The following is a 20929-nucleotide window of genomic DNA, read 5'->3' as shown; positions in this document are numbered from 1 at the left end:
TGCCTTCCTCTGCTGGGCTAGCAGCAAAATGCTGTGTGCTGCCTGGGAAAAACTTGGAAGATTTCCCCCACGCTGACCCATTAACCATGTGTCAACGACGATGAGACATGTACTTGGCTGCCAAATTCACAGCTGGCCAGGGACTGCAGGTGGAAACTAGCTTCCTGGCTAATTTTGGCATATTTATTGTTTTTAACATGCACTGTTTATTATGCACTGTCCGTGTGAAATAAATCAATCAATGAAAATTAGACTGCCGTCATGTTTAAGACTGCTGGAGGGACAAGCTGGTCACGTGATTCATGACTCATGAATCACGTGATTCATGATTGCCTTGCCCGCACTGTTGAATTCTGATGGGAGGTGGCTACCTTTTCTCTTTGTGACAGACGTCAGTTTTTGTGATGTCTGACTAATTTCAATGATGAAGACTACTTCAGGCATTGCCGGATTAATTTATTAAGGACTGCACAACAAAGTCGGCAGAATTTGTTTAGGTTATTTATATATATATATATATATATAGTTATATCTTGGATCATCCCATTCATTGATATGCACACCCCCTTCATCCATCTCTCACCCCTCTGCAGTCAACGCCTTGTTCAGATATCACTTATTCATGCTTCTCTCCTTGTCCAATCACAGTCTCCCACGCTCTCCCTCTCTGGCCAATAACCAATCGGCTCAAGCCACTCCATTTCCCTCGCTGGCCATTCACCTAACCGAAGTATATCAGAGCCCATGTTTTCTACTATGTCGTAACTCACCATGTGCCGTCACCCCTCAGTTGCTGATCATCGCCGAAGCAGTAGTTTCGCCCCACCTCCTCCCCTGACAACCACCAACCTGAACAGTGTTGGGGGTAACTCATTACAAAAGTAACATATTACATGTAATCCATTACTTTTATCAGTAACTCAGTAATATTACTTATATGATTTCAGTAATATTATACCAGTTACTTTGTCAAATAACTCAAGTTACATATTGAATTAAAAAATGTTTTTAAACGATACAATCATTTCCTAATAAGTGTGTTTTTATGCAAATAAGTTGAACCACTATAGATGACAATAACAAAGGAAAATAATAACATTTTGGATTGTTTACACTGACTTCAAGGCAGTTTAAATTATTAGTTTGGGATGGTTCCGGGGCGGGGATGTCATTCTGCTGCTGCTTAAGTAGTGTAATAAGTAACGAGTTACTCTACACAGACAGTAATATTGTAAAGTAACTTATTACCTTCAAATTAAAGTAACTAGTAATATGTAGTATATTACATTTTGAAAGTAACTTGCCCAACACTGCTCCAGAAGAATTCCCTATGGGGGGATTCTCTATCCTATCCTCCTCACGTCTCAGGAGCTTCATCATATCATGGAGTCATACGCCAAATCTTTGTTTATTGTATCATTAAAAGTTTGTTTGTACCTTCTTTCTAGTCTGTCATTATTGAAGATGGGTTAGGAGTGACAACAGGACAGGTTGTCAAAATTAGTCTCCACTGAGGTTTTCGGTTCACAGTGTCATGGTCATAATGATGGTCATGGTCATATCTGACTCAAAGTTACTGTTTAACTTTTCAATTTCATATTCGCATGAATGCAAAAAATCCCTCCAGTTTTACATTCTAGGAAAATAAAGAAATTACAACATTCAGTTTTCCTTGTTTAATGACAACCCCTTCAAGTAGGAAAAAAGTCCACGAAAAGTCCCACATAAATCACCAAAATATGACCGGAATTACTAGCCGTGAAGGAGAAGTGGTGAAACAATAATTTTTGACAGAAGTACGTTGACAACAAAATGTACACCTCATGAGAAAGACCAGTTGAAATCACATGCCGACGTACAGAGGCAGGAAAAAACATCTTATGTCTGCCTTTCGTTAATGTGGATATTTTGCACGAGGGGTACCCCAAATCCTGTACGATTTTCCTGCAAATCATAAAAACGTGTACTTCCCAAAGTGAAACCGACTGTATGAATCTGAGAGTTCCCTTAAGTATCACAGTGACGGTAGTGCGGTTATTATTGAACATCCTGTAAGAGAGCGCTGAACGTGACGAGAGCTGACTTCAGTTCTGTTATAATGTGGATTACCTTCACTGTAAAAGAAGCTGGTACACCGAGTCCAGCGGATAGAGGATCTTCTTGGCAGAATCCAGAACAATAATGATATGTAAAAAGCACAAAAAGAGAGCATTCTGTATAAAGAGCCATTAGAGAGATGTCAAAATGTACAGTGTCAAAATAAGTCGGCTTGATATAAGGGAGGCACCGATCCGGACAAAAAAAAAAATCATGCCACGTACATTCTCTCCAAAGCGGGAAAAACCACCTCTGCGTCTGGTTTCCACCAACCTCAAAACTCGGCACTTCCCCCAGACGCGCTTTCACCTCGCCGCGACCCCTCCGTTATTGCAAAACCAAATCCCACTCGTCAGTCCACAAGGTGCTTCCTTCCATATTCCAAAATAAAGCATTCTTCTTCTTGCCACAGAAAAATATACTGTATCACGACACTGACGACTTTGATTGGACTTGGACTCATCACGGCATGCTCTCAAGGCAGGTCTAGATTGGTCAAAAGGGCCGTTTCTGGTTGCAACCGGACCCCTTTTGGCAGGGAGCGCGTTTGAACAAATTGAAAAAGTGACCCCGCGGTGTCGGACACGTGATATCGGGCACACGATATGTGAATTCATTGACATCATTGGTATCAACCTTATCAATAATGGCCGTCTATGGATATACATTCTCGAAGAAGAAAAGAAATATGGGAACATTCCGGGACAACATCTCACAAGCTGGCGGCAGCGTCTTTTTCCCCCCCCCCGCGCGGCGGGCCTCGGCTGGGCAGGTGGTCTCCTCTCGTCCGTCCGGATCTGGCTTTCTACCCGGGGCATGAACCACCTCGGGGCTTGAACCACCGCGGGCCCCTTCCCGCCGCCAAGAATTTGAGGCTGAAATAGTGAACTAGTGGTCCTATAATCCACGGCACGGAGAGAGTTTTGGTCCTCTTCACGGGCTAGATGAACAGCTACATTCTCCCCCTGGCTTCACAGCTTTAGCAAATGTTTCCTTTTTCCCCTCCTCTGTGCCAGTTCCTCGTCTGTCTGCTCTTTGAGTTTCTTCAATTCAACACAGGGTGTCCGTATTGAAAGAGAGCTGCACCTGCCACACACAAGCGCACACGCACGCGCACACACACACACACACACACACACACACACACACACACACACACACACACACACACACACACACACACACACAGCACAAATAAATATAATTTAAATAAGAATTTAGCCAATGTTGGGATATTAAATATGATGCAACCAAACACTAGAACATGTTCATTGCGGATAAGGATATAATTACCAACATGACACAATGTATAAATTCAAGCACTTTCAATGACCCAAGTTTATTTATGTCTATTTTCAAAAACTTTCAAGGCCTTGACCCCCCCCCCCCAAATGCACAGTCCATGAATTTGACTTTACGAAGGTGTGCGAACCCTGATTATGACATATGGTAATAATACATAAGCTATCAGCTCCTTCAATCCAAAACTATTGCGATCAGTATCGTCCGTTAAAAACTCATATCTGGCAGTTCCTTCTCTCCTCACCCGTTCCTCCTCGAAGCTGATGAGACCTTCGTCGTCGTCGCTCTCCAGCTCCTCCGGCTCCTCGCTGACCAGAGCGTTGAGCTCGGTGTTGGCTGGCCGAGGCTTCAGCAGGCTCAGGATGCGCTGCAGGGGCGACTGGCCGCCGCCAGGGGGCGACGGCTCCTGCTGCTCCAGGTTGTCGCTCTGCTTCTTGGCGAAGTTCACAAACACCTAAAGGAAGGAAAGGGGAGGGAATAGTCATGGATACTGTGTCCTGATCCTTAAAGCCCATGGAAACAAAAGAAAAAAGTGTTTTGAGTTTGTCAGTCACACCACAGAAAGATGTGTTATTATAAACCACCCAGCCAGATTAAAAATGTCGCCAAGTACAGCAAATTAGGTTTCAAGATCATGAAAGAATAAGCAGTATTCTATTGCTCTGCAACTGTGGGTTTGCTGTGGGTCAGCTGAAGTGCCCCCAGTGCTCTGCCCCACTCCCCTCCCCCCTCCAGTGCTGCACAACTTGATACATTCTGATGCATTTTTTTTTAAATTCCAGGGTAGAGCCACTTCAGTGATCAGCCTTTATATCAGGGGTCTCAAACGTACGGCCCCCGGGCGAGACACAGCCCCTAAAACGATTTAATACGGCCCGCGACTTGATATCAAGTTATAATGAAAGCACAGAGCGCGCTCCCGAGGCGCTCCCGAGGCGCGTGGACAAGGCGCTGCCGAATGCAGACGAGCCGCACTTCACACCAGGGGCCGGTTGCACCAAGTGGTCTTAACTATGCCTGGTCGTAACTCCTACGTCGATCTTAGTTAAGACCAGTCTTTAGAGTGGATTTACGCCTGTTGCACCAACACGGCTTACGTCTGGTCTTAACTACGCTGGTCGTAGCAATGCGCGTCCATGTGAATTGCCAGGGAATGCACCCTGATTGGATGATGTGTGCCTCGTGACCTGCTTGGAGCGCACTGTGCCACTACGCTCTCTCAGCCACTACTGTAAGTGCATCACTACAATACACTCCTCCCACCCTCCCTCGCTCCGGGGGAAAAATGGCGGCGATTGAGCCAGACAGACAGTCTGAATGAAATTGAATGTAACGTTCCTAATTCTATGTATTAAATTAAAAAAAAAATTACGGCAACATTTGGGAAGGCTAAGCCACACAACTAGTTAGTTATAATGTTAACATCGTGCTTCAAAGACAGAGAACTGGCTGTGTTATGACGATGACGGTAAGGACTCAAAAAGGTCTCCGCTGATAAGACACGGAGATCTCTGTTACAGGCAGGCGCTACGCCTCCTCCTGACCAGGCGTAGGAGTTACGCCTGGGCGTAGTGAAAAGAAGGCTTAAGCCCTCTTGGTGCAACCGGCGTAGCTGTTAGGTCGTAAAGTTACGACAACTTAGCTTAAGACCAGTGTAAGACCAGTTGGTGCAACTGGCCCCAGGGTTGCCAGATACATTTCCATAGATGTGCAGTTCCTTGGGCTGTTTTGTTTGCATTTTGGCGGTTTCTGAACTCTTTGTACTGGAAACCGTCAGCAGTATCTGGCAACACGGCTTCACACTCCAGGCCAGCGGGATCATCGCTGCATGTAAAAATCCACCTGAGTCGGTTCACCCGAGTGAAAAACCAAGTGGAAAGAAAAACATTTGCGCGCTAAAATGTCGCTGTCAAAAGGGAAAAGAAAGGTTGATGACGACGAGCACAGACAGTTTCAGGAGAAGTGGGAGAGTGATTATTTTTTTCGTCGAGTTCAAAGGGAACGCCGCCTGCCTCATTTGCAAAGAGAAAATCGCCGTACTAAAAGAATATAACCTGAAGCGACATTATTCAACTAAACATGCAGAGCAGTAGCCTATGCAAAGTACCGGGGAGATGAGAGGGACAAACCTGCTGCTGCACAGCTAAAGAAAGAGCTGTCAATACAACAACATCTCTTCCAGAAGGCAGAAAGGAGGCTGATGCAGCAGTTGAAGCAATTAAGTTACGTGGTGACTGGTGTGTGAGATGATCGCCAAAGCGGGGAAGCCGTTTACTGAATCATTTCTAAAAGTCTGCATGCTGCAGGTCACAAATCTCCTTAGCCTTTCAGCCAACACAGTGGCAGAGCGGATTACTGAGCTGTCAAGTGACATTTATGATCAGTTCTAATTCTAACTGGAGTTCCAAGGGACAGTTGAAAATTAACACTGGCTCATTTAGTAATGTGCATTGTCCCTAAAAAAAAAAAAAAAAGTCCCTCAAATAAACAAATAAATTGTTAATGTTGAGAATTCGAACGGTTGCATTTTTCTCTTTTTCTTTAATACATGAAGTGGCCCCCTTGTGACAAGACTGGACACTCAGCGGCCCCCAGGTAATTTGAGTTTGAGACCCCTGCTTTATATAGTGTTAGGGGAGGGGCCATAAGTAGAGGCGCTTCAGTGATCAGCCTTTATATAGTGTTAGGGGAGGGGCCATAAGTATGACTCTATTGCATCATCACAGAAATGGTGAAAAAATGAAAAACAGTCTAACGCCACAATTCAGTACTAGATGGTACTAATCAACTAATTTCTAACGCGTGTTTAGAAACAAATCTCTGAATTTGGTTTCCAGGGACTTTAATAGTCTGAGGTATTTCAGTTTTAAATCATTTTTTCGACGAGAACCAAGCAAGATAAACTACAATATGTGCACCAAAGCAAAAAGGGAAATCAGGTTGCTTATGAATAGTTGTTATTTGACTGTTGTTGAGCTCGAGGGTTTACGGTAATTAAAATGTCGCAGTCCTTTTCATCTTTAAACAAAAAGGTAAGAAAGAAATTACTGTCCACATTATGTGTAATTGATAGTTACTTGTCTGACTGAGGTATATTCTAATGAGCAACGTTGTCTTGCTCTAAATTGTATTACGGTATGTATCTGGTGTGTGTGTGTGTGTGTGTGTGTGTGTATGTGTGTCTGTGTGTGTGTGTGTGTGTGGGGGGAGGGTGGATTGTGAATATGCATAACTGTATTGTCTGTTTGCTGTTTGACGTCTTGGATCCTCTACTCAACTGTGAATCTGCATGTTCCTTGTTTGATACATGAATAAAATACATGTGCATATGTTCTTGGTTTATGAATATGAGTGGTTGGTATTTGACTGTTGTTCTTTGTTTATGAATGGTTGGTATTTGACTGTTGTTCTTTGTTTATGAATGGTTGGTATTTGACTGTTGTTCTTTGTTTATGAATGGTTGGTATTTGCCTGCTGTTCTTTACATGTCATTTTGCCAGTGTGCTAAATGCTGACTCACGTTGTCCAGGGTGGTCTGGCTGACGGAGCAGTCCTCGATGCCCAGCACCTCCTCCACCTGCTCCATCTTACTGAAGACCTGAGCCAGGGAGAGGTTCTCTGACTTCAGCTGGTACTGAACCTTGGTGTGGTGGCGCTCCTGGAAGACAGCCATCAACTATATGACTTAAGGGCATCTCCACAGCGGTTGCTGAGGTAGAGCAGCGTGCTACTGTACATTTCCACTTTCCTCACCCATATCTTAAATAGTCTCTTAAAACAGACTGTCTCATCTACATCCGGCGAATGCAGCTATATACAGTCTGTACGTTCCACCCCCAGAACATGCACAAGGAAGTTGGGAAAAAAACCTTCAGACAGGAAAGAAGTTCGACAGAATCCGACCAATCACGACACGTGGGTCCACGAAAAATGCGGCATATTGGATTCTGATTGGACTAATGAGCGGAAGACCCGCCTTTCTACTTCCCATTCCGGTTGGTGCATGATTCTCCCCAACGAAGTACAGACGGTATGGCGGAAGCATTTGAAAATTGCGGAAGCCAACTTGTCTGTTCTAAGAGACTATATCTTAAAGGGCTTTCAACCCTAACACAAATACATTTTACCCCGTTTGGCAATGAATCCCTTCACTTATCCCTTTAACCCACCTGACGCAGCATTTGCATGTGTATCCCTCATTTGTGTGTGTATCCCTTTAAGACCGCGGACCGTCTTAAAGGGATACACACGCAAATGCTGCATCAGGTATCAACGGGTTCACTTTTAAATGATATTCCGGTTCAGTAGAACATGTGCACATGGTTCCTTCTATTCATCTCTGCAGTTTAATTTGACTAGTTTGTCTTGGGCAGTGGAGCAAACGCAGGAGCTACATGGAGTCATCTACCTTTAGTACAGCCTCAGGGAAATTTCTGTTGAAGAATCGGACCACCTCCTTGACACTGGAGCTGGTCTTGGTCCTCACCGTGATCATGTAGCCATCCCCAAACCTGAAAGACACCATTTGATTCAACGTAAGCTGAATGTATAACCTCTACTGCTGAAAACCTGTGACTTCTCTCCCATAGACTCTTTTCACGGGGGCCATTTTGTGTCGAAAAGGCAGAATAAACACAGGTGCAAGCAAAACACTAATGAGGGTTTCCAAATTCCAATCATGGAAGTTGGAAACCCTCATTAGTGTTTTGCTTGCACCTGTGTTTAACCCTGCCTTTTCGACACAAAATGGTCCCTGTGAGAAGGGTCTATTGGCCAGGGTTCAGCCGCAGCGCAATTTCACAACCTGTGATTTACTGTAAAGGATCGTGCGGCCATCTTGGCCTAGGCGTGGACAGGAGACCTGGCCAAAATGTTGACCTTTAACCTTTCTGACCTGTTCTTGAGGTGCTGGATGCTGCCCAGGCATTTAAATCGGCCATTAACCATGATGCCCAGTCTGGTGCACAACGCCTCGCACTCCTCCATACTGCAGAGCGAGACAAGAAAGAGAAACACACACCTTTTGTGTCAGATTACGCTTTCGTGGCAGAAACAGGCCACACTGAAGATCTCCCAGTGGGATGGTAAAAAGAACGTGATGAAGGAGAGGTTGTCTCGCCTGTGTGACGTCAGCACGACCGAGCGTCCAGTCTTGATGATGTCAAGGATTAAGTTCCACAGGAATCGACGAGCCTTCGGATCCATACCAGTGGTGGGTTCATCCTGGAAAACAACAGCGATGGGTCGAACAAACATTCAGCCAGGCTAGCAAAAACGAATTATCAAAATGGACACAGTAGCAGCGGACATCATGTAAATCGTGTATTCCAAGATCCTCACCAGGAAAATGAGGGAGGGGTATCCAATCAGAGCTATGGCAGCGGAAAGTTTGCGTTTGTTCCCTCCACTGTACGTGCCGGCAGGCTTGTCTGCGTACTTGGACAACTCCAGTTTCTCCAATGCCCACTGGACCACCTGGGGTGGAGCAGAGGGTCACGTCAAGCTGGGAAAGCTGGACCAGGCAATTTTGCATGCTGTGCAGCCCCGAGTGGCAGCAAGAGGTAACCGTTTGAATTGGGAGGATTTCAATACCCAGAAATCCTGTAGTAGGGTGACGTTTAGTTTAGTTTGGTTTATTAGGATCCCCATTAGCCGCAGCAGGATGCTACGGCTATTCTTCCTGGGGTCCGATCAGAATCAGAATCAGAATCAGAATCACTTTTATTGCCACAGTATGCAAGTTACATACGAGGAATTTGTCTTAGTGTCTGTATGCAGCGTAGTGCGGTCACATCAATATACAGAGATAAGAAGTAGGAAGATAACTAAAGACAATCGCAAAGTTGCAAGTGCAATCAAATCGAGTAAATATATATAATATGTACATGAGTGGTGAAGTGTTCTGTGGATGATAAATATCAATTTACGTTGGATTTACATGAGATTTACAGACTGAGTTAAATAGACGTTAAATAGGCAGTGGATTTACATGAATTTACAGTCAGAGTTAAATAAGAGTTTGCATTGAATGTACATGACATTTACAGGCTAAGTTAAATAGGCATTAATGTGCAGGGAATTTCACATAGCAAGTACAGTAATACATAAAATACAATACACAAAATAGTAAAAGTACAGTAACTTAAGTAGTGCAATACATAACATATAAGGTATATGTTATCAGACATACAATATCAGTGCTTTTTATGCACCAGACGGATGGAACCGGCTCCAGTCAGGACACTTTAAAATTGGAGCAACTGATCTCCCTGGAATGATTTAGAGTACTCCTCGAAAGCACTGTACGTGAAGAGTGCACTTGTTTTAGCGAAAATGTTTTATCATCTGCATCTATCGATTTGTTTTCTTTTGAGAGTTCGCTCTCAAGGGCCTTTCCCTGCCCCCCCCCCCCTCCATTCATCATGCCACCGCTCTCACTGCAACTCCTGTCCGTGCAAACTGGAAGCTGGCAGCTAAACTCTGGATAGAAATGGTGTATTTGTATATTGTAACATTATCTCTCCTCTTCCTGAAACCGTTGCCTCCCTCCTCCTCTGCAGCCCCTCCCTCCTCCTCTGCAGCCCCTCCCTCCTCCTCTGCAGCCCCTGTATTTCCTTCTCGGCTCCCCGAGGATCAGTATAGGTCAGTATAGGGGTTGAGTTCAGCCCCGACAACACGTTGCAAAAACGCTGGTGCACTGAATCATGCGAGGGAACATGACGTTCAACCTGGAAAACATAGCAAAACTGTGCCCACTGTTTTCATAGCTGTTGAACACGTCCCAGCTGATTTCTGTAACGTCAGTAGGCTAGGGACCCGCTCGCAACAATGAAAGTACTCCGATAGCGAGAAAAACAACAACAAACATGTGAAGCCACAATATAGTTATAAGCCAAATAATGTAGCTTACTACTTTGATTACCAAATAAATCTAGAAAAAGTAGTACGTAAATATATATAAATGTGTGTAAAAGACACATGAGGATGAGGAGAGCGCTAAGGGCAGATCTTACAGGCTGCTGCCTGGGGCAGCACAAATCTCGAAGCTCGTCACGACTCACGTGGCGCCGAATCGACGTATCCCGGTAGGCTTCGACTTGTGGTAGTTATGTCGATGTCTCGACGAGCCAATGCAACCCCTAGTGTCTTGTAATCTAATGGTGTTCTGGACGGTTGGGTTGAGGCATGAAGACACTGAAGTTAAAGGTAGAGAAAGCTTACATTCAAGGCTGTTAATTAAAGGTTACAGTAGTTAATGCTTCCCCCCCCCAAATATTTTATTTTCAGTTTTTATAGAACAGTAAACGAACGAGACAAACGGGATCAGACACAGGAAAAGAAAAAGAAAAAAAATACAGACATCAACATTCAACATGGTGCTACCAGTCGCATAAGGTGCTTATGTATTTGCAAGAGACAACATGCATGCGATCCCACACAGGGGGTCCATGAGATACCCACCGAACAAGCCATCCGCTACCCCCAACCTCAGTCACTAGTCATTGTTAACCTCGTCAAAGTCGGCCAAAAATGGGTCCCATATAGCCGAGAACCTTTTAAGCGAGTCGGTTCTCAGGGACCTGAGTCTCTCCATCTGTACAACAGAGATCATGTCCATCAGCCACACGTGAAAAGAAGGTGAGGAGGACTTCCATTCCTTCAGAATGAGTCTTTTGGCGACACTTGTCCCCAGTGTCAGAGACTGTTGCACAGCTGTAGGGAAGTTCAGTTAGGACTCCGAGCAGCCGAAGATGGCGAGTTCTGCCTCCGGCTGCAGGGTTATTTTATAGGCCTTTAGATTACCAGTCAAATATTTTGGCCCAGAATCCCATTAAAGAAGGGCAGAACCAGAAGGCATGAGATAGTGTGCCCTCTAGTAGTTACTGCTCATTAAGCAGGTAGCTTATTAAGGATGAACTAAATGTGAATTAATGTACCCTTATAAAGTGTTACTGCCCCACTTTGCAGGTGTAGTTTGACATCAACTATTAACTAGAGCAGCTTTAAAAGGGGTTCAGCGGGGTGTGTGTGTGTGTGCGTGCGCGTGTGTGTGCGCGCGTGTGTGTGTATGTGTGTGTGTGTGTGTGTGTGTGTATGTGTGTGTGTGAGTGGTGTGTGTGTGTGTGTTTTCTACCCTCTCCTGGTCCTTCCAGGGAATGCCGCGGAGGCGAGTGTAAAGCTCCAGGTGCTCCCTGGCCGTCAGATCTTCAAACAGTGCGTCAAACTGTGGGCAGTAGCCGATACTCTGCTGGACACGCAACAGCTCCTTCAGGATGCTACACACACACACACACACACACACACACACACACACACGCACGCACGCACGCACGCACGCACGCACACACACAACATTATTGATTTCGTACCTGGCCTTGGTAGTTATCTAGTTTGACATTATAGAGTGCTTCACAGTATATATATATTTAGAACACGGCTCTCTTGAATACTCGATTCTGATTGGTCAATCAACAAGATTCACCGGTCATTATTTCTCGACAACCGACCGCTGCTCTGCCACACCTGGATTAATCAGTTGATAAGAGCATTTTGTCTGCAGACACTACTAATTAGGCCAACCAGTTGCAGCTGTGGTGTCTTGTGTGCCAATTACGAATGAAACCGCTTTGTCGTTGAAAACGCTAATAAAAAATCTATTTGAATAATTATTTTTGTCAGATTATTGAATGATTTAGTTGTAGGCCGTGTTCTAAGGGGGATAATGTATAGTGAGCCGGTGATTACTGGAAATAATGACCTTCAGGTGAATGATTAAGCCCTCCGCTGCGCGTCGGGCTCAATCATTCACCTGTCGGTCATTATTTCGCCAGTAATCACCGGCTCACAATACATTATCCCTTACATATTTAATTTGTCCAAAATGACCAGACACACTACTGCACACTAGAGGTCTGCCCGGGCCTGGAAATGAACCCTGGGCCCACATTCTCTGTGACCATAACGAGCCCTACCCGACCCCAGCCCTAATTGTTTATTTAACCCTACCCGCCCAATACCCAAAATCGGGTCTCGGGTCCCGTCGGGTTCGGGTCGTGTAGCAGCTAGGCCTCTGCTGCACACCACACATGATAATCCATAATAATACATATTATGCTGCTTTCTTGCATTCTGCTTGGACATTCAGCGTAGTCTCTGTATATAAGTTGGTGCATACGGTATTTCTGGACAAATGTCAGTATCAGGCGAGCTACAGCATCGCTCAGCATAGCGCATGCTAAAGTGTTGACATGGAAGGCCGGAGGTTGACCTGGACAACTCCCCCAAAACCGGGTGTATTCCTGTACAGTGAAAGGGCCTGTCCTCCCGGTATTGTACCTGTTTCCACTGATGAAGGCCTCCCCTCCTGTGGTGCTCTCGTCCCCGGTCAGCATTTTAAAGGTGGTGGTCTTCCCGGCTCCGTTCACCCCCAGCAACCCAAAGCATTCGCCGGGACGAACGCCCAGACACAACCTGTCCACGGCCAGGATACGACCCATCTTCCTGGACTTGTAGACCTGAGCGAGAAGGCAAAGAGAGTGCACGCAGATGAACGTCACATGAACAGTTCACATCTTTTTCAGATTTTGTTGTGATAAGTTAACACTATTTTAACATGCGAAAAATGTAAAGTGTCGTACAGTAATAATTGTTGATATGACAGTCAAACTCAATCTAATCAGGGGGAGTTTATCCACAGAAACAAAGTTGATAGGTCTGTTTCAGCTTGATCTCGTGGTAATTGCCCGATCAATACTCGATTTCAACAGGCTGTTTAAGTGTGATTTCTTCTAGTGTTTATTTACCGTGAGCCAATCGGACAACCCATTCAAGAATTATTGATGTTTAAGTAAAGCGTGCATTTCACACTAATTGCCATGAGATACAATTTTAACTTCCAGTGATTTGAAAACTGCAGCAGTCAATATTGCATTGTTTTTGTATTAACTGTGGCGACCTTTGTGAGGTTGTCGATCTTCAGCATGTCGTTGTCGGCGTCTCCTCGCAGCACTCTTCGCCTCTCACAGGCAACGTCTACATCATCATCCTCTATCGGCTGGCAGCTGACTGGCACTCTCCTGGATCAACACACACGCGAGCACGCACACACACACACACACACACACACACACACACACACACACACACACAGACAGACAGACAGACAGACAGACAGACAGACAGACAGACAGACAGACACGCACACACACACACACACACACACACACACACACACACACACACATTCATTTCTACTCGGGTACTAACTTATTCCTGTAACCGTACATTGTATACTCACTTGTTAAACTTACACAGCACTTTATGTAAACAGGGAGCACTTGGCAATGACAGCTTATTCTTGAAGGATAAATCCACCCTACTGGACATACTGTTTCACTGTTATGTCATCGATATTTTCTGATGAGCTGCTGTAGTTTCGTTTTTTGGTGTACACATTTCCCCTGAACTTGCCTTGTCTACTTCAATTTCAGTTAGTGCATTTTGCGCCGCATTTGGCTGGTAATGCACTGCATTTCCCAGAATGCATTTCAACAACCCCCTAGCAAACTCACTTGGACTTGTTGCATCCAGCTGTGGGTTTTACATGCAAGTAGAGAGAGCAATTCATAGCATTCAGTTGCATCATCACATGGCCATCTTGATGGGAAAATAACAGGTGATTGTAATAAATTCACAAATGATCACAATCACATGGCAAACACAGCCAATGAGCTGTGTGTATTGTAAAGCGCCATATTGGTAGGAAATAAGTTAAGTTAAGTTAGTTAAGTTATTATTGTTTTTATTAATTATTTTTTAATACTACTGCACTGTTTATATTTACTAACTTTTATACTGTTTTATTTCTTCTAACATGTATTCTTGTTTATTGTAATGATTATGCTCTTGACCTGCCCGGGGAATACAGAAATTAGCCTCTTGGCTAACACATTTACATTTAAGTGTGAACTAAAATGTTGATTGACTTGTACTGTCCCCCGCCAAATTAAATAAATAAGTAAATAGATTTAATCAGTACACGTGTACACACAAAGCAGTATGTTATATGTCATGTTATTTATATACACCAACATGCGAACACACTCACAGAGGTTACAGCAACATGCTAACAGACTCACGGAGGTTACACCAACATGCTAACAGACTCACGGAGGTTACACCAACATGCTAACAGACTCACGGAGGTTACACCAACATGCTAACAGACTCACGGAGGTTACACCAACATGCTAACAGACTCACGGAGGTTACACCAACATGCTAACAGACTCACGGAGGTTACACCAACATGCTAACAGACTCACGGAGGTTACACCAACATGCGAACACACTCACAGAGGTTACAGCAACATGCTAACAGACTCACGGAGGTTTCCTGAGAAAGTTATACTGGCACAGGATGGTGATGAGGAAGCCGACAAAGCCCTCGATTGTCATGGCAACGAGTCCTCGAGTCACGATGTCCCACTCAAATGGAGACTTCATCTTGTCAAACTGGCCTGAAAACACAGATTCAGTGTCTGTTTAACAAGACACCATCAACTGAAAAGCAGACAGGGAGGACCTGAAGGAGGACTGCACTGAAAACCAGCCCTGGGTGACATCCCACAGACACGCACACATTCATTTCCAAGTTCATTTCCAAAAATGATGAAGCATTCTATAATTGTGTTTACACTAAATGCATTCGTACATTACATTATCATAGATGTATTTTTGATGCTGCCTCAAGGAAAATTGTAAACATTGAAATGGCGATATTTAGGATTTGGCTTGAAACTAATGTCTCAAACTTTTTGAGGCTTACAATTAGTCACATAAGACCCTAAATTACATAGTTAGGTTTTCGGTTTATGTACCTACAGGCCCGTCTGAAGTTTGCCAATGAACACCTGAGGTGCCAATGAACAGGTGTAATATCATCTTATTAAAGTAGAAAAACTGTGCGCACATCCAAAACCACATTGGGCATCAGGTGCAGGACGAATAGGTGAAATCAAAAAATAAAGGAATTGTCCGCACACTGATTAGCAGCTCCCGATTTATTCGCGCTCAAGGTTGGCATGAAGACCCAATAGGGTCGAAAGCTTGCTTGCCAACCTTGAGCGCAAATAAAACGGGAGCTGCTAAGCAGTGTGCGGACAATTCCTTTATTTTTTGTAATATCATCTTATGACATCACTGATGATGTCATAGGCACCGATGATGTCATTATACTGTCAGTCATAGTGATGTCATAAGAGCCAAATCATCTTATTATCTTACCTATTTTGGCGTAGTATTCGTTGATGTACTCATTGTAGGCCATCTCCATCAGGCCGTGGCCGAGGTTGTAGTTGGGGAAGATGAGGAAGCAGGACTTCAGGTAGCTGTTGACTCTTTTCAGATCCTGGAGGAGAAACCGAGGGAGTGAAGGAATACGTACAGAAGCACCCACAGGCTAACTCTGATAGCGCTGCAACACAAAACCACCTCGTTCTATTCCACAATGCTCTATTTTGGAGGGAGGGGGAGGATCTGTGAAATTGTTCCCATTTAGTCCTAATGTGTGTTCTTTCTGAAAGGTCTTAGCTGATGAAGACTGTGTAGTGATGCACAGCAGGTAGCCTTCATCAGCGTTGATGCTGTGCTGCACAAGACCTTATTAAACGCACGAAGGACATTGTGGAGTGCTGCTGGCCTTTTCTCCTTTTTTAAGTTTCTACCTTGGCCCTGCACCTTGATTTACTTTATTTTGGAGTGTGCGCGCCGCTGCTGTTTTTTAATTTGCAATTATGCCATATGTCATTTAGCATACAATTCGAATGCAATCCAATGCAACTACATGTTACTACTAACACAAGCTTCTTATAGACACGTTAACTAGAGTGTAAAATTACCATACTTGTTTACAACAAGACGGTTACACCTTGGTCGCACCAGGCCCGTCTGCGCAGCGTTCCGTCTGCGCCGCGGTTTTGCTCCGCCTTCTGCACGTCGGCATGTCCCACCGCACGCGTTTCAGAAGCGGAGCGCTTCCGAGCGCTGCCTGCCAGCTGGATACAAGATCGCGCGGGATTTACGAGATCGCGCGATGCTGTGTGTACAATGGGGTGGATGTAAAGAGCACAACACACAAACAACACAGTCTGTCGTTGACTTGCTTTTGATTTGGTCATTTTCCCTTGATTGTTGTGCTTCTACCATGGGTAAGTAGGCTGAAATTATTTCTTTATTTGTCATACAGTGCCTGTTAGCAGCAGGAGAACTCTTGCATTTCTTCGTCTACTTGAACGACTACAGGGGGAGGGGGGGAGAAGGAGAAGGAGTCGGTATTGGGTCTGCACACGGTGTTTTATTATGAAAATCTACCGGATTCTCGTGCAGTTGCTGTGTCTGACTTCCGGGCTGAACGATTCTTTAGCGGAGCGGGGCGTCGAGCCGCTTCTGATACGCGTTGTTGCGTGCCTGGTGGGATCACACACGTTGACTAAAATGCCCGCGAGCAGCTCCGACGAGCGCGTCGGAGCCGGAAAGCGTACGTGACGTTCCTGGTGGAACTTCCCCGTTAGCTGACCTGATACTACGGTTAGCTAGCTAACACGCTGATTATCTAAACACAAAATCAATTAGACATATCAATGGTAGAATGATCAGTTCCTAGTCAAAAACCACACAGATATTGGCCCCTATCGTTGCATCGGCGCAGTTTCTAGGCCGAGCGGCAGGCGCAGATCAAAGCAGTGGGCGTGGAAAGGCGCACTTGATATCGTCGTGCTGGCGCTAGATGCAGCCCAAAGCATTACAACCACGCCTTTTAGGCGTAAAATTATGCACCGTCATGCTCATTGGATAAGTGCAATAAACGAATCGCACGCTTGCCTTTTTAGCTCCAATTCCAGTGATCCCGCAAAACCAGACGAAAGCCAAACGCTCTGCCCCCCCCCCCCTCCCTTCATCCAGCCTGTCTGTCTGCATTATAGGCTATTATTCCATATTATTATGCTTCTCAAACCAATCTAACTGCAGTTTCAATACTGCAAGCATGTACATACGCTACACTATAGCAAGATCAAAGTGAAAATAATGTTCTATGCATCAGCTAGAAAAATATAGCCTATTAGATTGGTGAAAGTTTGTCCAGAAAGATATAATTTTCTCTCGCCTGCTGCAGGAAGGATGATGCACATAAATATACCCTACATTATGTCAAGTCATTGCATAAATGTGTTTTTATTGTAAAACTAAATGTGAAATAGGGCCAAGTTATTGGAGGGACATCACAGTATAGCAGATGCCATTAGAAGCGCGTTCCGAAGCGCGTTCCGCTGTTACTTCTCTAAATCACGTTAACTCGACAAGGGGTATATATAGGCCCAGGAGGACATATATGTTTCACATAGGGTGGTGTTTTCATTTCGAGGTTTTATTTGGTCCAATATTGAAATGTTGACAATGGCAGGCTGTGTTACCATTACACATTAATTTAGAACTACCTTTTATATCTATTTTGGCTCATTTGGTGGCTATTTAGTAGCGAAATGAAGAAACACAATGCATGCTGGGAACTCAGAGAGAGAGAGAGAGAAGGGTGACAGAGAAGAAGCAGTGAAGGCACAGAATAGGCCTGCTTTACAAAAGCGCAAAGCGCTAAATGTAGGCCAGGTCCCAAGATATCACTAGGCTGGTATTTAGCGCCGACACGCCCACTTTGGGACTGCGCCACGCCCATTCGGCCTAAAGCGCATTTGGCAGCCTAAAGCCTATTGCTATCTTGCCGAAACAGGCGCAAGGCACGTTTTTTTGCGGTTAAGGCCCGTAATAGCGCCGATGGCCTGTGGGAGAATAGAGCCCATTATGTATGAATATCTATTTAGTTCTATTGAAACGGGCCAAGTTGTACATTTAGAAACACAATCAGCTGTTCACAGTCGCTGTTGAACATAAGCAACCTCTGAAGAGTACGCCAGCGCTTTGGAGATGGTTGGGGAGCAGATTTGTCTCAGGCAAAATAAAAAGCTGCAGTAACGAGGGTCAAACTGACCTTGTCATGCTCAAAGAGCTCGAGAAGGAAGGTCGCCACCGTGGCAGTGATGCCTATGAAGAGGTTGATGACAATGAGGAAGACATAGGCAGTGCTGGGAACCTCGAACCAGAAGGAGGCAGGGTACATGATGGGAGTGATGGACCACCTGGAACAATCAGAGAGTCAAACTTGACTGGTATAGCACATTTCATATACTGTGCAGGGAAACTCAATGCACTTTACATCAAAACAGTGGAAGCAAACCACACACAAACGCCATGCAACTCTGTCATATGATGAAAATATACCAATATCAAATCAAGAATATAGGACTTAGTATTGTCAAGGAACTCATGATATGATTTGATATGATTGCATACACACAGTACTTTAATTATGTATATACAGTATATATTTTACTGACATTTCCAGTGATAATGATTTCGTATGCATTTCGTGTGCATTATTGATATGGATCACAAAAAATGCTGATGCTGAGCAGTTGGTATTGCTTATCAGTTTACAGCAGGTGAAGATACCATGATAGGCCATTTCAATTTACATTCAAATATTAATTCGACCTATGTGAAATCGGGATTGGACACAGGCGATCATGAATTATGCATTAGTGATCATAACTGTAATCAAGGGGACAGCCAGCGCCTCAGCCTTTTTTTCTAGGTCACGCGAGCGGGGAGAGATATTTTTCATCTTATTCATCGTTAATTACCATATAAATGAGGACAAGGGGGAGCGTGGCCTGCGGTGGCGTCAAATTCACACAAATCGGATGACTGTTGAGCATTTTCCTCTTGAGAAACTTCAAGGGGGAAGTAAAAAACAACGCTTTCTACTCTCTCTTTAGCTTAACCATATGAAACATTTTACTGTGGCATGAAAACCTCTAAACTCGCTTCACTTTTGGTTTTCACCTTCTGCGCAAATTCAAACTCCAACAGTCAAAAAACATGGCGGCGAGAAATACTATCGGTATCATAATTTCTTTCCACTGTATTAGAAGTAACGTACTGTTGCTCAGCCAAAGAGGAAGGAGGAATATTCTGTTGATTGTTTTATTCATGGGAACTAGAAGACTCAATCACATTAGCCATGTTCAGAATGGTTCACTCATTCACTCACTCACTATTCCACATGTAGTGTTTAGTGAACTATGGGCAACGATCAAAAATTAATAAATCATACTCTTCCGCGTAATAAAATAGTCCCTCCTGGCTTCCTGCACAACCGACGCAGTTGCTGGACGTAACGTCAGCTAGACAGGCTTGGTGACAAACAGCTAACCTTAGCTAGCTAACTTTGGCTAATGCTTGTGCTAACATTAGGTACGAGTCTAGGTGGCTTTTTTCTGGAGATAACGTGTCCGTTAAGCACTGCTCAATCCACTCGTCCATAGATAAGCCACCCCGGAGGTCGAAGCTAACCTTAAATGTTTCCATTTCGATAGGCAGCTAGCGAATGTTGTTATCGCCATTAGCTAGCTTTCGGCTAGCTAGTTCAGCTGTTGCATACTGATGACGTCACTAGCAGGAGATGACAGTAAACACTACCGCAAGGCACTCTGGGTATTATGGTGACACAGGTTGGCTTAGGAGCTCCCGTTTGCGAGGATAGCAGGCTAGCTAGCTAACATATGTTTTCTCAGAGGCGGAGTGTTTTTCGGGGATGAGGCTCTAGCTGTGGTATACGATAAATATACCACAGCTGTGAACCAATCAGATTGTTTGATTTGAGAGAGCCGCTTTATAATTGCTGTTCACTAGAAATTGCAATGCATTGTGGGCATTTTATAGTGGACTATATAGTGAATGAAATTAACAGTTGAGAATTCGGACACTTGTAAAAAATGGCAAACACACTATATAGGCCACTACTTCTGTAATAGGGAATGGTATCAAACAGGGCTTCTGTATCAAAGGTCTGACTGTGTAAACTGCTTAACTTGATTAAGGCTTAATGAGATGGGCAATAACCAGGTTACTCTATCCATGACAACATAGCCATTGCGAGTTAGCATCCACTAAATGGCTCAAATGTAAAATGTACAAACATAAGATCACTCACCCGTAGAGGAGGAAGAGGGAGAGGACTGCGGGGAAGTTTGTGGGGGAGGTGTAGGCCGGCAGGTCGAACACGAATAGAATGAGGACACAACACGTGGCGGGTACCAGGTAGTTCAGCTGGGGAGAGACCAGACGAGAGCGAGCACTCAGACTTGGAGAAACACTCAATTTTACTCATTATATCTCTTTCCCATTCAAACATCGGGATAAGTCAATTGTCTCGCATGTGCATTTAATGTAGTCCACGCTCATCTCTGGAGTAAGGTGAAGGAATAGTTTAGTAGGCCTAATGTGGCCTGTGAGCATATTGTGTTCACTGTGATGACTGTTTCTATTTTGTGTAAATGTTTGTATTTTCGGATGTAATTTGATTGTGACTATGATGGAAGACCATGAATAAAGTCAATCAATCAACCAATCAACC

General features: G+C 44.4%; 1 protein-coding gene across 1 annotated transcript in view; it reads right to left on the bottom strand.

Annotated features, from left to right (window-relative positions):
* Positions 1-1696: 1696 nt before the first annotated feature.
* Positions 1697-20929, bottom strand: part of abca2 (ATP-binding cassette, sub-family A (ABC1), member 2) — a 146576-nt gene continuing 127343 nt past the window's right edge. Inside the window, 14 exon segments of the mRNA XM_083644079.1 lie at positions 1697-3183; positions 3644-3853; positions 6920-7057; positions 7808-7910; positions 8294-8386; positions 8519-8622; positions 8740-8874; positions 11534-11675; positions 12736-12914; positions 13355-13475; positions 14786-14918; positions 15685-15808; positions 18443-18590; positions 20507-20622. Of these exon segments, the coding sequence (XP_083500205.1) occupies positions 3148-3183; positions 3644-3853; positions 6920-7057; positions 7808-7910; positions 8294-8386; positions 8519-8622; positions 8740-8874; positions 11534-11675; positions 12736-12914; positions 13355-13475; positions 14786-14918; positions 15685-15808; positions 18443-18590; positions 20507-20622 (1782 nt within the window). The 3' untranslated portion in view covers positions 1697-3147.

Source organism: Poromitra crassiceps (assembly GCF_964638095.1).
Source record: "Poromitra crassiceps genome assembly, chromosome: 10".
Classification (NCBI taxonomy): Eukaryota; Metazoa; Chordata; class Actinopteri; order Beryciformes; family Melamphaidae; genus Poromitra; species Poromitra crassiceps.
This window is presented reverse-complemented; position numbering and strand designations above follow the sequence as displayed.